This window comes from Trichosurus vulpecula, chromosome 1 (assembly GCF_011100635.1).
Source record: "Trichosurus vulpecula isolate mTriVul1 chromosome 1, mTriVul1.pri, whole genome shotgun sequence".
NCBI classification, from domain to species: Eukaryota; Metazoa; Chordata; class Mammalia; order Diprotodontia; family Phalangeridae; genus Trichosurus; species Trichosurus vulpecula.
Genome location: NC_050573.1, coordinates 149,372,328 through 149,393,493, shown reverse-complemented (window position 1 = coordinate 149,393,493; position 21,166 = coordinate 149,372,328). Strand labels below are relative to the sequence as shown.

General features: G+C 40.0%; 1 protein-coding gene across 1 annotated transcript in view; it reads left to right on the top strand.

Annotated features, from left to right (window-relative positions):
- MATN2 (matrilin 2) overlaps nt 1-21,166 on the top strand; it is a 199,912-nt gene that overhangs the window by 12,870 nt on the left and 165,876 nt on the right. The window contains exon 2 of the mRNA XM_036742359.1: nt 5,316-5,494. Coding sequence (XP_036598254.1) covers nt 5,353-5,494 — 142 coding nt within the window. The 5' untranslated portion in view covers nt 5,316-5,352. The remainder of the gene's footprint in view (nt 1-5,315; nt 5,495-21,166) is intronic.

Below are 21,166 nucleotides of genomic sequence, written 5' to 3'. Positions count from 1 at the left end.
ATACAAAGTAATTTGGGCAGTGGGGGAGGCACTAGCAGATGGGGGAATCAGGAAGGGCTTTATGTAGGAGGTTGCACTCAGCTTGAACTGAGCTCTGGAGGAAGCTGTGGATTCTTTTTTTTTAATTTTATTTATTTTATTTTTAATTTAGCAACTAAAACAAGCATTTCCATAACATAGTGTAATAAAAAGATGATTGCACATGAAACTTCAAATCTATTATGTACAACTTGGTATTCTTTTTAAATATCTCATAAAGTTGTCATGTAAATTTCTTTTTTCTTTTTTTCCCTTTTTTTTCTTCCCTGCCCCTCTTCCCTGCCCTGCTCTGTGGATGGATTCTAAAAGAGCATGGTTGCTTCAATATGTCGGAAATTCCTGATTTTATCGGTGTGATTATTTCCTTCAAAGATGTGGATTACAATTCTTCTGTTATTCTATTCTTGAGATATGTTGTGGTTGAAGACTTGACATTACCCAGTGGTCAACCTGGTGATGGAATTAACCAGGCTGATTTCCCCAACAACTACCCACAATCCACCTTGTACTCAAGTAGGTGGTACAGTGGATAGAGTGCTGGGCCTGGAGTCAGGGAGACCTGACTTTAAATCTAGCCTCAGACTCTTACTAGCGATTTGATTCTGGGCAAGTCACTTAACCTCTATTTTCCTCATGTATAAAATGAGGTTAATAATAGTACCAATCTCCCAGGGTTGTTGTGAGGGCCAAATGAGATAATAATTGTTAAGCACAATGGTTAAGTACAGTACCTGGCACACAGTAAGTTAGCTATTATGACTCAAGGCATTTTTTTTTAGCTTGGCAGAACCAGTCAGATCAATGAGTTTCATTAACAGGGTCTTAGTGTCAGCCTGGAATAAACATTCATAATTGCTTTTTTTTTTTTTGATTTATTCATTTCTTCATTCATTCACAGCCTTCTAGAATCCAGTCATCTCTATGTCATGAAACATTAGAGTAGTAATTCAGTGGAGAGTAAATGACTAAGTATGCTTTCCAAACACTTTGTGTTGAGAGTTCAATTACAAGGGAGTAGTTTCCTGGTTCTCCTGGTTCATGGACATATTGATAGTGAAAAGATCCCTGGTTCTACAGTCATAGGACCTGGGTTCTTATCCTACCTCTGACTGACTTGCATAACCTTAAGGAGGTTTCTTAAGCTCCCTGGGTCTCAGTACCTTACTCTGTAAAACTAGGAGGCTTGAATTAAATGATATCTGAGTTCCTTTATGGGGCGTCTATGTGGCACATAGAGCATCCAGCCTGAAGTCAGGAAGATTCGTCTTCATGAGTTCAAATCTGGCCTCAGACACTTACTTAGCTGTGTAACCCTGGACACGTCCTTTAACCCTGTTTGCCTCAGTTTCCTCCTCTGTAAAATGAGTTGGAGAAGGAAATGCCAAACCATTCCAGTATCTTTGCCACAAAAATCCCAAATGGGGTCCAAAGAGTTGGTGAAATTAATGAACAAGAGTTCCCTTATAGTGCAAAATTTAGGATCCTTTAATATCACCAAATTGTATTCTGATCCTCTCTCCTCCTGCAAATTACTTTATATGTGTTTTGTATTTACTTATCTGTAAACTTATCTGTAAATACTTATCTGTAAATAGTAACTTATCTGTTACTATTTATGTTATGCTCCATACATACCACCCCCCCTCCCCAATGGAATATAAGCTCCTTGAGGTCAGGGAATGTTTCCTTTTGTCTTTTTATCCCCAGCACCTAGTACACTAGCTTGTACCTAGAAGACAGGTCATAAATGCTTGTCCAATGGATGGATGGATGGATGGATGGATGGATGAATGGATAAATGAATGGATGTTATTTTGTTAGAAATTGTCTAAAAAACCTCCAGCCATTCTCGAAATGATCTGAAGATATGGAACACATGCAGTGGGATCCGCTTTAGTAAGTGATGATTAACCATCATCCTGAAAATATGTCGGCCACACATACTATCAAGCAACTTGAGTATAGATTTGATCTTAAATGGAAATGTGGCAAAAGAGACTTGAGCCTGAGAACATGTGGAACATATTTTGGAATGAATGAGCATTGCAATGAGTATTTCTTGGCCACCAGGAAGCAAAACTACAATACAACAAGCTGCATATAGACAATGATAACAAATAATTGTGGTATCAAAAGTGGTAAGGTGATTAATGTTGCAGTGACAAATATAAATGGCAGATTTAAGAAGAGGGAAAGAACAAATTAAAGCAGATCTACCCCCTTGAAAAGCAGGATTTGTCCAGGTAACAGAAGATCACAGCCCAGCATGATTTTCTCTATTTTCAAGAAGAGTCAAGTAGATTACTGCCGAGGCAAGCTTGTGATGAAGAAAGGAAAAAGTTAGACAGAATCCTGTCTGAATTTTCTATGTGCATCTCTTACCAGACAAGGTCCTTTTCCACATAATCCACAGTGCTGTGGATAAAGTGCTGGATTGGAGTTAGAGGAGCCAAGTTTGAATTTGGGCTTTGCCACTTAATTACACACACTTACTGTGTGACTTTGGGAAAATCATTTAATTTCCCTGGGCTTCAAGTTCCTCATTTGTAAGATAAGAAGAGGGCCTTTGGACTGGGTGACCTTGGAGGTGCTTTCCAGCCTTAAATCTATGATTCTAGGATTCTGTAAACTGTAGCACATTTTTTAAATGAAATACGTTGTTATTACTTTCAAATGTAACATGACCTAGGGTGAAAAATGCTGCCAAGTTCCTACCCAGATCTGCTTTAAAATGCAGATAAGAATCACATGTGAATTCAGTTTTTTCCTTCCTTTAAGATTCTTCCCCCACCTCATCCCACAATCTTAAGCCACAGGAACTGGGAAGTTTATTGCTGATAGGTATGCTAAACAAAGCCCAGTGATTTTGTTGCCGGAAGTCATGCATAATAAAGGCAAGAATTTAAGACACAGATTTAAGGCAGAAGCCAAGAATGGCTTCATCTACCTTTTTTGATCTTTTACCCAGGTTAATATGAACAGCAAGTTGGAGCACTGTGGGGTATCAAGTAAATCTCACCTCCCCTGTTTCACAAGTTCTTTTTCAGGCTTGTTGGATAGATAGGTGATAGATAGATAGACAGATCATTTATTAAGTGCTTACTATGTGTGTGGCAGGACCTGGGAATACAAAAACAAGCAAAAAAAAAAAAAGATAGTTTCTGCCCTCAGTGAGCTAATGTTCTTCTTTTTGAATTTTTATTAATTTTGAACTTAAATACAAAAGCCAAAAAAAAGAACATTTTCATGTACACAGCACAACATAAAAAGAGGATTCAATATAAAATCATAAATATCCATTTCACACTGTTTGCTTAAAAAATTATGTAATAAATACTATACCATTTTCAAAGCTACCCTGCTTTTCTATGCTTCCTTCTAAGTTTTCTTTTCTCTGCTGTGCACTTTTTTCCCCTCCCTCTCACCCCACCCTGCGCTAGAGAAGGCTACCATTAGACACAAATATATGTATGTATGTAAAACCATACTATATATCAATTTTTCAGTTTTTTCTCTGGATGTGGATAGCATCTTCCTTCATAGGTCCCTTGTAGCTGATTTTTTAGCTGATTTTTTGTAGCTGAGTATTTAGAATATTCAAAATGACTTAATCATTCAAAGCTGTTCTTAGAACAATATTGCTGTTACTGCGTACGACATCATCTTGGGTCTGTTCATTTCACTCCTCATTATTTCGTGCAAGTCTTTCCATGTTTTTTCTAAAACCAACCAGCTCTTCATTTCTTACAGCACGGTAGTATTCTATCATATATCAAAGCTTGTCCAGCCATTCCCCAGTTGATAGGCATCCCCTCAGTTTCCAGTCTTTGCCATCACAGAGAGGGCTACTATAAATATTTTAGAATGTATATGTTCTTTTCCTTTTTCCCTGATCACTTTGGGAAAGAGACCTAATAGTGGTATTGCTGGGTCGAAGGATATACAATTTTTTGGCGTGCCAAAGTTGTACGTGTCTAATATATTTGCCTCTTCATGCCTATTTCTTAATGATGTTACTTACATGTATGCTCCTACATATGTACTTCCTAGTCCTGTGTATGTTCTTTGTATATGTAAACACCTTCAAGGTCATATGTAAACACCTTCCCGTTGCTTGTGGGAAAGCATACCTATGTGCATATGGGGGGAAGGATCTTTTCTTGATCCCTTTTATTTTATTATGCTTTACTATGATTTAACTTTCTATGCTATTTGATTAAATATCCTTTGCTTTGAACTATGTGTCATTTCTGCTAAATTAAGTGTCAAAATGAACATGTAACTGGGGCTGTCAGCTGTGACTTTGAATGATTTACTGAACTACAAAATGCCTTCAACCCGGAGCAGCTTTGTGGAGGTTTCCATGTGAAGGGATTCCCAGGAACCATACTTAAATGACTAATTAATTTCCTTACCAGAACTTTTTATTTACAATTTTTATTTAGAACTTTTATTTACACTTGTGTCCCCAGGGCCTGGCCATGGTAGTTGATGAATAAACACTTGTAGATTGATTGATTTTCCTGTGCTAAAATCAGGTTGGTATGATCCACCATATTGTCAAGTACCGCTTGCCTTCCCATTGCAGGAAATCCGGTCTAGCTACCAAGTAGGAGAGCTAAGATTTGATGGTGACTATGAGACAACTATGCTAGCAACTGTTTCACTGTGAACGAGACTAAATCTAGGACAGCCCCATACCTATTCTTTGGTAGTCTTATAATTGATAATTTGCCTGGTTTAAAACCTTCAAAGGGAAGAAAGATTGTCTTCTTAAAAGGTACAAACAGCTATTCTCTTTTCAGATCCAAGATTTAAAAGGTAATAGCAATCTTCAAGTCATTTGTGCTAATTGATAATGATTCACTCAATAAGACTTTAAAAAAAAGTTTTCAGCATTTCTGGTTAAGATGGCAATGCTCAAGGTCCTAGAGGAGCTCAGCTCTCTCCACAAATGCCCCAACAAAAATATAAATACATAGTTTCATGTAATTTTCTTGTTACTGAAGGATTAATTAAGTGGTGAAAAATTTCAGCTATGAAGGTCACCTGCCTACATCTACTAGACTTAGCCGATCCTAGAAGACCATCACCATTGGGGATTAGGGATTACTTCATCTAAAGCTCTTAGACTTTCTTTGTTGGCCCGACACACAAAGGGCATTTTAAGTATCCATGGCATGTATGTAAAGAGGAATAATTAAGAGTTGGCAGGATTACAACACATTCCAATGGTATACTCAGAAAACTCAGCTTTTTGCATTTATTTGTTACAGGCTGGCCTTGGTGGTTGTCCATTTGATTCTTCTTGAAATGGAGAAGATGGTGCTGGGCTGCTGTCTTTTGTTCTTTGGACAAATCCTACTTTTCACTGCTGAGGCCAGGGAAAGGCACCTCCCAAGGCCATTGTCAAGAGGAAGAAACACTCTGGCCCATCCTCAGACTGCTTTACTTGGTAAGTTATTAACTATTTTTCTTCAGGACACCTGAATCTGCATCTCCTACCTCAACTAGATTATGAACTCCATGAAGGCGATGATTATTTCGTAAACAAACTTTTTCTCAGCCCTAGCACCTATCAAAGTACTTAATAATTGTTTATTGAGTTGAATATTCTAAGAAACAAAAAATAATAGGAAGTGATGATTAAGTAGACATTCTCCCTTAGAGAATGTAAGGTTCTTGAGGGTATTATCTCTCTGTACACAGTGCCAAGCAGAGTGCCTTGTTGAAAGCAAACCCAGGGATAAAGACCCAGAAGAAGAAAGTTCTGCTATTTTCTTGAGTGTTTATTATGGAGGAGGGACTTTTACAGACTGTTGATACGCTTGCTATTTAGTCGTTTTTCAGTTGTTGGAGTCTTCGTGACCCCCTTTAGGGTTTTCTTGGCAAAGATACTGGAATGGTTTGCCATTTCTTCAAATGACTTGCCCAGAGTCACCCAGCTAGTAAGTGTCTCAGGCCAGATTTGAACTCGGGAAGATGAGTCTTCCTGACTCGAGGTCTGGTCACTATCCACTGGGCCACTTCGATGCCCAACGATGTTCTTAGAGTGGTCGATGATAATAACGATGAATCTGGAAAATAATATTAAATATCCTAATTTAAAATCTAAATATAATATAGTCTTGTTACTTTGTTTCAATTTAAATATACAACATAAGACTTGCATTAGAAAAGGCCAATGTTTGCTTAATCTTAAGAAGTTTTGTGTGAAATTATTTTGATCATATCTATCCTACAACAGTATGTGGTAGTGTATTTTCCAACATAATATGGTTTGGGAAAGTAACAGAACTACCTCAGGGCAAAGTTCATTTGGTCCTTGGAACTGAATCCCCAAAGACAGAGACTTATGGGAAAGATTCTCCTTATTCCATCCTCACACTGACCCTGCAAGGTTATACACCACTATCTCATTCCACAATGAATGCCACTATTTCATAGAATATATCATAGAGTTTAGAGTTACAAAAGCCTTAAATGTCACCTAATCCAACCCACTCATTAATAATAATAATAATAGCTAACATTTATGTAGCATTTGAAAGTTTGTAAAACACTTACAAATATTATATCATTGGATCCTTATACAACAACCCTGGAAAGGAGGTGTTATTATTGTCCCCACTTTGCAGATGAAGAATTAAGACAAGTGGAATTTAAGTGACTTGCCCAGGGTCACACAGCCAGTAAATGTCTAAGTCTGGATTTGAATTCAGCTCTTTCTGACTCCACGCCTGGCACTCTAGCCACTGCACCACTTAGTTGCCCCAAATGGAACCCAACTCTTCCTGAATGTAACAGAACTAACATCAGTCAGTCAACAAATATTTATTAAGCACCTACTATGTGCCAAGCACTGTCCTAAGCATTGAGGATACAAGGAGAGGCAAAAGACAATCCCTGTCTTCGAGGGCCTTATAGTTCAAAGGGAGAAGCAACATGTACAGATAAGATTTTATTCAGGATAAATTGGGGGTAGGATGAGGAGGAACAGCCTGAGAAAATGCCGAGTTGGGAAATGGAGTGTCTTGTGCAAGGAATAGCAAGGAGGTCAGTGTCATTGCATCATAAAGTATTCAGGAGGGGGGAGGGGAAGAGAGAGAGTATTAAAGTAGAAGATTGGGAATGTAGAAAGGGGCCAGATTATACGGGGCTTTAAGAAGCCAAACAGAAGACTCTATATTTGATGCAGGATGTAACAGGGACCTCTAGAATTTATTGAATAGGGAGGTAACAGGATCAGGCCTACACTGTAGGAAAATCAATTAAATAATAACAGTAACAAATTTATATATATAAAATCTATGTAATACATATATAATATTAAATATATAATAATTTATATATTTTATATACAATTTATATAAATAAATTTAAAAATAAGGTTTGCAAAGTGTTTTAAAAGTATTATTTTCTTTTTCTGTATAACAATCCTAGGAGGCATGCACTATTATTCCAACTTTACAAATGAAGGAACTGAGGCAGACAGACATTAAATGACTTGGCTAGGGTCACACAGCTAGTAAATATCTGAGGCTAAATATGAACTCTGGTCTTTTTGTCTCCAAGTGTAACAATCACTGAACCACCTGGTTACCTCTAATTTGATAGCTGAGTAGAGGATGGCCTGGAGTGGGGAAGCATATGAATCAAGGACTGGGGGCAGGGGGACCAATCAGAAGACTACTTGCAATAGTCCAGGTATGAGGTGATGAGGGCTAGCACCAGAGTGGTGGCAGTGTCAGAGGAGAGAAGGCAACATATTGGAGAGATGTTGGGATTGTAGAATTAACAAGACTTGCCAACTGATTAGATGTGGAGGTGGATAAAGATCCAACAAAGGATACTGAGCAGACTCTTAGACTACTCCTTCTCCGTCTCCTTTGTTGGATCTTTATCCACTAATCATGGGTATCCCCCAAAGCCCTGTCCCAGCCCTCTTCTTACAATAAGACATTAAACTTACCATCTTTCTCCCTGAAGCCTCCTCTCCTTTAAACTTTCCTATTACTGTTGAGAGCAACATCATCTTCTCAGTCTCCAACCTAGACATCATTCTCAACTCTTCTCTATCTCTTACCCCTCATATCTAATCTATTGCCAATGATTGATGATTTCACCTTTACAACATCTTTCTAATATGGCCCTTTCTCTCCTCTGACACTGCCACCTATTCTGATGCAGACCCTTATCACCTCAAGCTTGGATTAGTGCAGTAGCCTGCAGGTGGGTCTGCCTGTCTCAAATCTATCTCCGTTCCAGTCCATCCTCCATGGAGCCACCAAAGTAATTGTCCTAAAACACATGTCCCATAAATCCTCTGTTTGACGTTCAAAAATAACCTTTCCCTCTCTAACCTTTCCAGTCTTCTTACACCTCCCTCCCCAACTTACTCTTCCATCCAGTGACACTGTCCTCCTTTCTGTCCCACAAACAAGATACTCCATCTCTCGGCATTTTCTCTCTGTCTCTCATACCTGGAATGCTCTCTCTCCCTATCTCTAGCTACTGGCTTCCTTGGCTTTTCTTAAGTCCCAATTAAAATCCCATCTTCCACTGGAAGCCTTTCCCAACCCCCCTTAATTCTAGTACCTTCCCTATTCAATAAATTCTAGAGGTTCCTGTTATATCCAGCATCAAATATAAAATCATCTGTTTGGCTTCTTAAAGCCCTGTATAATCTGGCCCCTTTCTACCTTTCCAGTCTTATAGCTTAATACTCCCTCTCTTCCCCTTCCCCCTCCTGAATACTTTATGATGCAATGACAGTGACCTCCTTGCTATTCCTTGCACAAGACACTCCGTTTCCCAACTCGGCATTTTCTCAGGCTGTTCCTCCTCATCTCTGCCTCCTGGCTTCCCTGATTTCCTTAAAGTTTCTAATGAAGTCTGCCTTCCACAAGAAGCCTTTGCTGAACCCCCTTCACACTAGTGCCTTCCCTCTGTCAATTATCTCTAATTTACCCTGTATATATCTTGTTTGTACATAGTTTTTTGGAGGTTAGCTCCCCTCATTAAACTGTGAACTCCTTAAAGGCAGGGACTATCTTTTGCTATTCCTTGTATCCCCAATGCTTAGCACAGTGCCTGGCACCTAGTACATGCTTAATAAATGCTTGTTGACTTGACTTATTAACTTGACATAACATGCAGTCAGGAAGACCTACGTTCAAATTGTGCCTCTTAACACTTACTAGCTATGAAACTCATCAATTTACTTAACCTCTCTGAGACACAGTTTGATTATTGGTAAATTTGGGATATAATACAGGCTAATGCCAATGTTATGGTACTTACCTCATAGAGTTATTTGTTGTGAGACACCAGTGAGATGATGTCTGTTAAATGCTTTGCAAACTTCAAAACACTATATAAATATCAGCAATTGTTAAAAACCACATTCAGACACTTTTCCATTACACTATACCTGCCATTTCATCCAGGAGCAAACCCCAGATCTTTGGCTAACAAAAAATACCTATAATAACAAAAACCTGAAACTGATTCATAGGGAGCTGAGATGGAAGTGTCTATTTTTAGGGAAGGAAAAAGATTTACAAAAGCCTGGATTTTACTACTGTCATTCCTCTCCCCTTTTTGGGGGGTGAGGCTTTGTTTATTTTCCATGAAACAGAGTGCAAAGAGGAATAAGCCACCAACCAATCAATATTTATTTATTAAGCACCCACTATGTGCCAGGCACTGTGCAAAGTGCTGAAATCACCAAGCCATGACTGCATTTGTAGGCACTATGTTTACCTCTGATTCTTCAAGCCTGAGAGAATGATGGGCTCTTTTCTCTAGGCCTGTTTGTTTTTCCTCTTTTTGTGTTTGATGTGTTCCAAATGTTCCACAGGCTGGTCCTCAGGTTAAAAGGGGGTGGCTAGAAATTGCTTTCACACGTTTACAGCATGTTCCAATGTGCGTCTCATTTACTTTACAGCATGTAAAAGCAAAATGCAGAAGTATTTACTTTCTATTAGAGTTTAAAACTGAGTAGTGTGGTCATAATTATGAGTAATTAATCTGTACTGTTACAGCTATTATTCATTCTTTTCTTTGCATTTCCTATTGACTTATTTCAGGATTTTTATAGCTTCTGGATGTCAGTCAAAGTTCCAGTGATAACTTACAGCTGGCATTTGTAAAGAACACATAGGGACAAATGGGGCAGGCATTTATGTACTTCTCAGAAGTAACAATAGCTGACAGCTCCATTTTGAGGGATTCCAGACGTGGGTTTCTACCACAGCATGGTACAGTGGATAGAGTGGTGCTTCTGGACTTAAAGAACCTTAGGCAAATCACTTAAAAATCCTGGGCCTTTATCTCTTCCTCTGTAAAAAGAGGGGGATTGTTGGAGTCTGAGCTCCTTTCCAGCTTTAGATTTATTATCCTGTGAGTTTCTTTTTTTTTTTAAACTTTTTTTTTTTGCGCTTTGTTTTGGCAGGGCAATTGGGGTTAAGTGACTTGCCCAAGGTCACACAGCTAGTACATGTGTCAAGTGTCTGAGGCCAGATCTGAACTCAGGTCCTCCTGACTCCAGGGCCGGTGCTCTACTCATTGTGCCACCTAGCTGTCCCTATCCTGTGAGTTTCTGATCTGGATGGAGAAATCCCAGTGTGAGAATTCTCCTCACAGGTACCAGGCTGACACTTATACAGTTTAAGGGCTTAAAAAAGTGACTTGTTCATGGTCACACAATCAGTATATGTGAAGGGTGAGACTTGAACCCAGCTCTTTCTGTCTTCAAAGCCAATTTCTCTCCACTTGACCGCATTGCTTCACAGCTATTTTGTTCTGTCACTTAGTCATGTCCAGCTCCATGTGACCCCATTTGGGCTTTCCTTGGCAAAGATACTGGAGTGGTTTGCCATTTCCTTTTCCAGCTCATTTCAGATGAGGAAACTGAGTCAGGCAGACTTGCCCAGGGTCACAGATCTAGTAAGTACCTGAGACTAGATTTGAACTCATGAAAATGAGTCTTCCTGACTCCGGGCCTGGCACTCTATCCACTGTGCCACCTAGCTCCCCAAGCACAGTCTCATAACACTTCCCAAAATAAGCTTTCTCATTTGATCCTTATGACCACCTTTTGAGATGAGTACTATGGGTGTTATTATTTCCACTCTGCTAGTGAGGAACACATACTCAGAGGGGTTAATTGACTCCATCATAGTCATATAGTTAATAAATATCATCAAGGTCTCTCTCTGGCTCCTTCTTCAGCCTTACTGGAGCTGCCTTATGCTTTCTCGTTGATGTTTGTGTCATGATATTGATTCTAGGTGAAATGTCTCATAAGGTTCCTTTGGTACTTCGAACTACAGCCTTATAAAGTACTTTTTTACCTTATAAAGTATTTATGTGCAGAATGGAACGGTGAAAATAGAATCAGATAATTAGAGCTGGAAGGGGTCTTAGAAATCATTGACCCTAATCCCCTCATTTTAAAGATGAGGAAACTGAGGCCCAGAGTGATTAAAAGACTCACCTAGGTTCACACAGGCATTAAGTGACAGAGAAGATCTGGGTTTATACCCAGATTCTCTAACTCTAGATGGCACTGTGGACAGAACTTGACAATCAGAAAGACTCATCTTCACGAGTTCAAATCTAGCCTCAGACATTGACCCTGGGCACATCATTTAACCCTGTTTGCCTCAGTTTCTCATCTGTAAAAATGAGCTGGAGAAGGAAATGGCAAACAACTGCAGTATCTTTGCAAAGAAAACCCCAAATGGAGTCACGAAGAGTGAGACACGACTGAAGCAACTGAACAACAGCAATCATGTATTCCTGGTTTTGCTTACCTCACTCTGCATCAGTTCATCTAAATCTTCCCAATGTTTCTTTGAAAGTCTTTATATTCATTTTTTTCTTTTGGTGCATTCATACATACTGTGCCTTTCTGTATCTCTATTTCCTCATCTGTAAAATGGGGAGAAGAATACTTGCTTTACTTAATTTTTAAGGTTACTGTGAGAATCAGGTGAAATATTATTTGCAAAATGCTTTGTAACCGTAAAATGCTCTATACATTTGAGCTTTGAACTCTTATTGAAAGTGAGTGGCATTACATGGAGGCTTTTGCATAGGAGGGTAGAGGGGCTTTGTTGCTATGAAGGAAAGTTATTTTTATCGTCCAGATAAATTTCTCTATTTCCTGAAGTCTAATATATATATGTATGCATGAATGTATGTATGTACACACTTATGTATATACATATGCATAATGTAATTTTTCATACAGAGAGCTGAAACTTCTTAAAATAATAATGTGCTTAGAAGGGTTGGCCAGATTAGGGGATTAACATCCTATTGCTATGGATTACATTTTGCTCTCTCCAGTAGAATTTCTGACCAGGTTGCTAGTTATTAACATTTCTTGGCATTTATGAATGGGGTCTTAGTCCATTTTCCCGAAAGCAAATCTCCACTCCACAAAACAACATCCCACATTCAGGGACTCTGGAAATGCCAGAAGTCTTTGGGAATGAAAGACTGAAATATCCTTAAGGTCAAGGGCAACAGATCCATGTTGAGACCAGTCCTTCACAGCCTGTGATGCCACTTCTCCATGGCTGGAATTCATGCCTCCAAGTCATCTGCCTAGCAACCAGATGGGCTTAGTTTCAGATCATAGGTTTATAGATTTAAAGTGAGAAGGAACCATGGTGGTCATCTAGCTCAGTCCCCCTCGTTTACAGATAAAGAAACTAAGGCCTAGCGAGGTTTTGATTCATCCAAATTCCAGACTCCAAATTTGTCATTTTTTTTCCGTTACTAAGCATAATGAGAGAGGCAATACAGTATGGTAGAAAGAACACTGGATCTGGATCCTGAAGACCTGAGTTTAGATCCTGCTTCTTCATACTTAACCCCTTTAGGTCTCAGTTTCTCCATCTGTAAAATGCATTGGAATGTTCATGTTTGTTGATTTTGTAACAGGAAAATGATAAGAACTGGACATGTAGTTTTATTGGTATATGGGAAATTTCCTCGACCAGTATAGGTTTGGCACTTTTTTCTGCATGTTAGGATCTTAGCAAGTTACATAGAATACTGAGAGGTGCTCAGTGACTTTCCCAGCATCACATGGTCAATATGTGTCAGAGGAGGGTCTTGAACCCAGTTCTTCTGCTTTTGAATTTAGCTCTTTGTCTATTACATCATGCCAGCTCTTTTTAAAGTTAAAAGGGAAAATAAATAAATAAATAAATTGACAGAGGCAGACTAGGTGATCTCTAATGTCCTTTCTAAGCTCCTAGTTCTATGATACAGTGAAGTGTCCTGTAGGCAGTTAGAGCTGGAGTACAGATGAAAAATTAAATCTGGAGATTGTCAAGCAATTCTTTCTTCCTATTTCCCTCCCTATGTAGTTGGAAATTGGGATTCTTTTGTGAAGTCAAACTAGGCTATCTTTTGCTTCATTTCTTACTTAGCCTTAATCACTAAATGGGTGTTGCCTCAGACAAGCTGAGACCTGGGAAAGACCTTACCTTTAAAAAGCCAGTCTCCCTGCTGCATTTGAGGCCATCTCCAGTCATCCTGATCTGTGTTTTGGCACTGAACTCAGATGATTCTGGAGGAGAGAATAAGGACTTTGCACAGCCCTGCCTCACTTAAATCCATTTCACTTGCAAGTCGAGACATCACCCTCCTGATGTCATTGGTCCTCTTCCAGAATGAAGGATGAACAATAACAACAGTTGGAAATGAATGCAGGAGTTGCCTCGGGGACAAATTCTTATACTCAAACTTAATTAGCATAGTCTGGAACAGGAGTGGGGAACCTGTGACCTCAGGGCCATATGTAGCCCTCTAGGACCTCAAGTGCAGCCCTTTGACTGAATCCAAATTTCACAGAACAAATCCCCTTAATAAAAGGATTTGTTCTGTAAAACTTGGACTCAGTCAAAAGGCTGAACCTAAGGACCTGGAAGAACACATGTGGCTTTGAGGCTACAGGTTCCCCAGACCTGGTCCAGGACCATAGTTCCTCCCTAGCTTCCCATATCACCAGCTTGATCAGCTGAAGCTGGATCCCTAGTTCTTTCCTAAGATCTACAACCACACACAAAGTTCCCTAACATGGTGGTTGCCCGTTCTCCAAGAAACTCACAAACTAAACACACTTTCCAGGGAAAAACCCATTTTGGTTGACCCAACCTGACACTATATCCAAGTCACACGTAAGGTAAGAAAGAACAGATTTCCCATATTATGATTAGGGTTCTCAGAGTCTTCTACATGGGGATGAGCTTCTGACAGCAAATTCAGTGTTTTCTTGATACGATAACTTGTAATAGCAACGATGCCAAGGTAAGGAGTAAGATCAAGGTCAGATCACTAGCACTAGGATGTTCCTTTTGCCTGTTGTTATGAACTAGGCTGGCTCTGCCATGGGCAGTCACTACCATTTGATGAACATATATTACAGTGGCTTCTGCTGTGCCTATATAGCTTTATACTCTTTGGGACTAAATATTCTTAGTAACTGTTTCCTGCCCATTTGTCTCTTACATGGTAAGACTTAGAGCTGGAAAGGACCTCAGGAGGTCATCTAGTCCACCTACCTAAACCATAAACCCCATCTACAACAGCCCCAACAGATGATTGTCCAGGTTCTACTTGAAAATTCAAGAGATGAGGAACCCACTGCTCACCAAAAGAGTCTCACTTTTGGATGGATAAAGAGATAAAGAAAAAAAATGGAAAGAAGGAAAGATGAAATGAAGGAAGGAAGGAAAGAAGGAAAGGAGGGAGGAATGAAGGAAGGAAGAAAGGAAGGAAGGAAGGAAGGAAAGAAAGGAGGGAGGGAGAAAGGAAGAAATGGATGAAGGAAGGAAGAAATGAAGGAAGGAAGGAAGTAGGAAGGAAGGAAAGAAGGAATGGAGGAAGGGGCAGAGGGAGAGAGGGAGGGAAAATATGGAAAGAAGGAAGGAAAGAAAAAAGAAAGGAAGGGAAAGGAATCATCAGTCGTTCTACTTTAAGCAAAGAGAAACCTCTAATTAAGGTAGCAATAGTTGAAGTCCCCTGTCATTTTAAAGAAATCTTTCCTTATGTTGAGTTGAAATTTGTTTCCCCATCACCATCTGTTGCCCTTAATTCTTCCCACTGAGGCCAAGAAGAGCAAGTCTATTGCTTCTTCTACATCAGGCTATATCCTTGTCATGCTCCTTATCTGTCACAAGTTTTAAGGTGGCATGCTACTGCCTCCCTAAGTTCCCATCGCCTCTATTTTACTAACCAGTTCTTCCTTATTGCTCAGAATCAAATCTACAAAATCTCTTTCCTTTGCCACTGCCTCTACCTTCTGAATGATGACATTATCAAGAAGGCAATCTCTCAATAAGCATTTATTTATTAAGTGCCTACTATGTGCCAGACACTATTATAGGTACCAGAGCTACAAAACAAAGAATGAAACAATCCTTGCTCCACAGGAGCTTACATTCTAATGGTGAGAGACAAGTTCATATATGTATGCACAGAATAAATATAAGAAGGAAAGAGAGAAGAAGAAAGGAAAGAAGAAAGAAAAAGAAAGGGGAAGGAAGAAAATAGAAAGAAAAGAGAAGGAAAAAGAAAGAAAGGAAGAAGGAAAGAAAGAGGGGAAAAGGAAGGAAGAGAAAAGAAGGAAGAAAAGAAAGAAGGGAGGAAAGAAGGAAGGAAAGAAAGAAAGAAATCAGCAGTTGTGTTAATTTTAGCAAAGAGAAACCTCTAATTGGTGTAGTGATAGTCGAAGTCCTTTATCATAATCATATTCTGCTTCTGCCAGAGCTTCATGGTCTGTATCAGAAAGTCATCCTCTTGTTCCTCTAGGTGGCCTCCCACCACTATATCTCATCTCTCTTCCTCTAATCCTCAACTAACTGTCCTCAACCATGCCTTCTCCTCAGTTTTGTGGATTTCTTCTACACAGGTGAATATCTTCTTCATGTACAATACACCCTACCTGTCTCACCTGCTCCTCTTGAATTAGACGTCCCCTTCTTTTGCCATGTGCCTGACATGAGTTATGTTCTACAAAGTCTCAGCAGTCGCTTGGAAGTTGTATCTACCAACCACCCCTTGTTACAATCTCTAATTGGTTTATTATGCAGACATCTGTTCATGGCTGAGTGAGCCCGTAATTGCATTTCCATTCTACTTCACCATCATTTTCCCCCCTAAGTTATCACATCTACTGCTGTTTTTTCTAGTTATCTAGGTTGCACAGTGGATAGAATGCTGGACTCAGGGTCAGGAAAATCTGTGTTCAAATCTTGCCTCAGATACTTAATAGCTGTGAGACCCTGAGCAAGTCACTTCACCCTTCTGTGTCAGTTTCCTCATCTATAAAATGGTGATAATACGAACACCTAGCTCTCAGGGTTTTGTTAGGATGTAGTGAGATAGTATTTGCAAAGTACTTTGCAAACCTTACAGCACAATCTAAATGTTAGCCATGAATATTCTTTCTACATCATACATGCTGACTTCTGTGGTATCTGGCTTAGTAGCTGTACCACTTTAGAGTCTAAAATCTATATTCTTTTTTCCTCTTCCCCTTCTTTTCAGTTTAAAGGCCTTTAATCAGTCTCCTGAGGCAAATACAGTCTTCTGAACCTTGCTCAGATGTATGGCTAGCTCTGACCAAAAGTCCTTCATTTCTGTATCTGGATTGCTGGCTGAGATTGAGAAGTTCTCAGCATTGGGATCATAGCTAAAGCTCTAAGAGCAAAGGAGCACTCTGAAAGGTATGAGTGTAGAGAGAAAAAGGCAAAGGGCCAGAGGTTAAACCTTGCAAGATACTCACTGTCAGAGGTTGGAAATAAAGAGAGGAGTCAGAAAAGGATAGTTGGAATGGTAACAGGCTAATAATATATGAGAGAAGTCAAGGAAAGGAAGGATTTCAAGAAGGGAGGTATGTTTGGTGGGGCAGGGAGGTAGGGAAGGTCTATAGTTCCAAATGCAACAGAAAAGTCAGGATGCATGGACTTAAGGAAAGAAAAGGTTTGAACCCATCACAGTAGGGAGTGGCCCAGGGAGTAGATGAGGGGTGAATAAGGCTGCTGGGCAGTGGCCAGAGCCTAGTTGCAGCTGCAAAATATAAACTTATCCTGGGCTAGGTCTTCTTCTGGGACTGTACTGATTAGCTGCTAAAATTTCTCTCAGGGTTGAAGTTAGCAGAAGGTAGGACCCTTAAAAGAGAAACAGAGGGTGAAGGAGGAGTGTGTATTGATCTGTTAAAAGGTATTACTTGCCAGTATTGTGGTAGTCGAGGCAAGGCAGCAGATCTGATTGTACAAAATCAGAATCTTTGCACGGGCAGACTTTAACTGTCTAAAATCCAGCAATGACTATAGAGAGACTTCCAAAGAAAGCTTCCCACCCTTACATTCAGCTGTTGCTGAACTGTAATTCATCATTCTTGTATTTATCATTTGTAGCACAGTCACACCCTGTGCATCTCAAACACTGCAGAAAAACTTCTGTAACATCCCAAAGAAAACCAAATCATACTAGGATACTGCTCATAGTAACCAGTCTTCCTGTCCCAATGAGAACAGCTTTTCATTCTTAGGCTAGGCCTCTGCAACAAAATCAACATCTCACTTAAAAATGTATCCCTAATAAAACGTATGGAGAAAAAAATCATCATTCCCGTATTGTGATTAATGCTGGGAGAGCCTCAAAATGACACCATTTGACTTAAAGTAAACTTTAAACGTGATTTCAAATCCAGCTTCAGGCACTTACAAGTTGTGTGACTGTGGGGCACATTACTTAATCTCTCTGCCTCAGTTTCTTCAACTGCAAAAATGAGGATAATAACAGCACCTACTTCACAGGGTCGTTGTGAGGATCAAATGAGATAATATTTGTCAAGTGCTTAGCACAGTGCCTAAGCACATAGTCAGTCCTTAATAAATGCTTGCTTGAAGAAGGAAATGGCAAACCACTCCAATATCTTTGCCAAGAAAACCCTAAATGGGGTCATGAAGAGTCAGGTATGACTGAAACAACTGAACAAAATTGTTCCCTCTTTTCTTCCTCCCATTTGAGGAAGTTTATGAGCTGTTTGTGCTTTCTATATCTTCAATATCTGCCTATGAGCTTCTGTAAACCTTTTGAGTGCCGTGTATGCTTTCTATATCTCTTTATGGGCAGCTGTGAGGCATGAGTGTCTTTTTAAAATTTTCCAAGGGTTGAAATAAAGACTATTTTACCTGATCTCTGTTTATTACCTTGTTTGTTATATAGGAAGAAAAGACCTTATTACTCATATTTGGGAAAATCTAGATAAAAGGTGTATCTAAGCTACATTTGAGATTTCCTGGAGTATGTTCTAGATGGGAACACAACTGAATCAAAAAAAGATGGTTCTTTTGGTATGGTCACCAATAAGCCCCAGTCCTTGTGAGCCTAGAACTTTGAGAGGCCCTGGACGATGCCGTTTCATGGTTCACCATGGTCAAAAGATTCCCTAACTGATCACCTTCTGATGCTGATTCTTTTTATGCTTAGCTGGGTTGATTCTCAGGTGGTAGTGGTTATTCAGTCATATCCACCTCTTCATGACCCCATTTGGAGTTTTCTTGACAAAGTTACTGGAGTGGTTTGCCATTTCCTTCTCCAGCTCATTTTACAGATGAGGAAACAGAGGCAAACAGAACAAAGTGACTTACCCAGGATCACATAGCTAATCTGAAGCAGGATTTTAACCCAGGTCTTCCTGACTTCAGATTTGAGGCCCTATCCGCTGTGTCACCTAGCTGCCCAATCCTCAGGAAGCAGAGAGCAATCCATCAAAGGGCTCATACGCAAAAAAAAAAAAAAAGCCTTTTTAGGTTAGATGGACCTGTCAAAGTTTGTACGTGCCTGACATGACCTTCACAAATTCAGGATCATTTCTCTTCCATGATCGAGCATCAGATTACTCCTTCTGAAGAGGAAGGCATTATATCTAGGCCTATTAAATTTAATCTTAGATTCAGCTTATCATTCTAGCTGGAGACAGTGTAGTATGTAGGAAGAGCACCAGATTTAGAATCAGGACAAGGGTTTGAGTCTTGGGTTTGCTACTTCCCAGCTGTACTATCAAATCGATTTTTATCTCTACACTTTGTTTTCCTTACCTGTAAAATAAGGGTCATAATACTAAGAAAAATGTTTTTCAATCATTAACTCACTACATAAATATGAGCTGTTATAAGCTTCTCAGACCTTTTGGAATCCTGCTTCTGTCTTCTGCTGTGTTAGATAACCCTCTCAATTTCATTTTGTCTGCCAGTTTGATGCCTTCAGCCAGAGGACACACCTTATTGGAGTGTTGAAGACAGAGCAAGGAGGTTCAAGTGGTATTGAGCCTGGGTTTGGGGCCCATGGAAATTGGCCTATGGGGCTGCAAGCCTGATGGCAGTCAGGGAGAGGGAGGTTACCAAGGGTGCCGATGACCTGGGTTTTATCTTTTTTGCTTACAGTCTCTGCACCTCAGGACCCAAAAGCTGGGGCACTAAGTCATCATTTAAAGCTCTTCATAACCTGCCCTCTTCCTAGCTTTCCTAGCTGCCCAACTTGCTGTTGCTCACACACACCCATTGTCCCCACAGCTTTGAGCTTGCTCCTGGAATTCCCTGCTCTCACATACACTTCTTACTTTCCATGTCTTTCTTCTTATACAACAGGACTTAACCCCATTCCCCCAAATGCTAGTGTCTTCCCCTATCAGATTACCTTCCACATACTCTGTATATATCTTGAATATGTCTATTTATCGACTGTCTTCCCTATTAGAACATAAGGTCTTTGAAAGAATGGACCTTTTTTTGTATCTCCATCACTTAGTACAGTGCCTGATACATTTGTTATTCAGTTGTTTTTCAGTTGTGGCCAACTCTTCATGACCTAATTTGGGGTTTTCTTGACAAAGATACTGGACTGGTTTACCATTTCCTTCTCTAGTTCACTTTACAGGTGAGGAAACTGAGGCAAACAGGATTAGGTGACTTGCCCAGGGTCACACAGCTAGAGTCTGAGGCCAGATTTGAACTCAGGTCTTCCTGACTCCAGGCTGGGTGCTCTATCCACTGCACCACCTAGTTGTTACCTAGGACATTTAGTTCCTTCACACCAGAGCAGCCCCTAGGGGACCTGGAAACTTATCCATTCATCAAGGTGAGGGATGCTCCCAGAGGAGGGAGAAGCCTTATAGGCAAGTAGTTCAGATGGATCCAAGAAACTCTCTGATTCTTCAGAAACTCCAGGCAACAGGATTTGGGGGAATTAGGGCTTGGCTATGGAAAGCATCCACTAAAGCCTGTGGCTCTTTGCCAGGCTTTGCTGAAACTGAACAGGATTTCCCCTACAGTTGATTCTCTAGTTCATGGTCCAGCCTGATTTTAAAGGCCTTAGATGAACATTCCACTCCCACTATTTCTTATGGCAGGCTGCCTCACAGTGTAATTCATTGTTCTTTTCAGAGCTCTCCTGGTAGGGAATCCAAATTTTCCTCTTCTCATTTTCATCTTGTTTCTCTTAGCTTTTCCCCACCCAATCATCATTTCTCATCAGACAGGACCTTGTCAGGTAGGTCCTTCTCTTTCCCTGGTGTGCATATTCACTAAATATTTCTTCGCCTCTAGTCTTCCTTTACTTGGCCAAAACACACTCATTTCATTCCTTTCATCTTTTCCTGTAAACCACTCTCTGCTTGTTCATCCTGAAAGGGTCTTTTAATGGCTCTAGTCCCTGGCTTTTGCAATACCTCTGTTAAACTTGGTTTCATACTCTGGCTAGGATTAACTTCCTCCTCCTCCTCCTCCTTCCTCTTCTCTTCCTCCTTCTTCTCCATGTTGAATGCAACCAAACTGTACAAAGCCCAGTTACATTAATTATTTTGACTTCCAACTGTAGGGTGTTGGCAGCCCATTCAGCTGTAGCTTGTCTGACCTGTTGCGGTTACTCAGAAACAAAATGACAAATTAATAAGTAACATACTATTGAAGACTTTGTATATAGGTCCCCAGTGTACCCTGATAAGAATTATATAGCCTGAAACTGGGGAAAAAAGTGACTCAGAAAGGAAAGAGAAGTTATTCGGGAAGATGTCAGAAAGTAGCATGTCAGCATT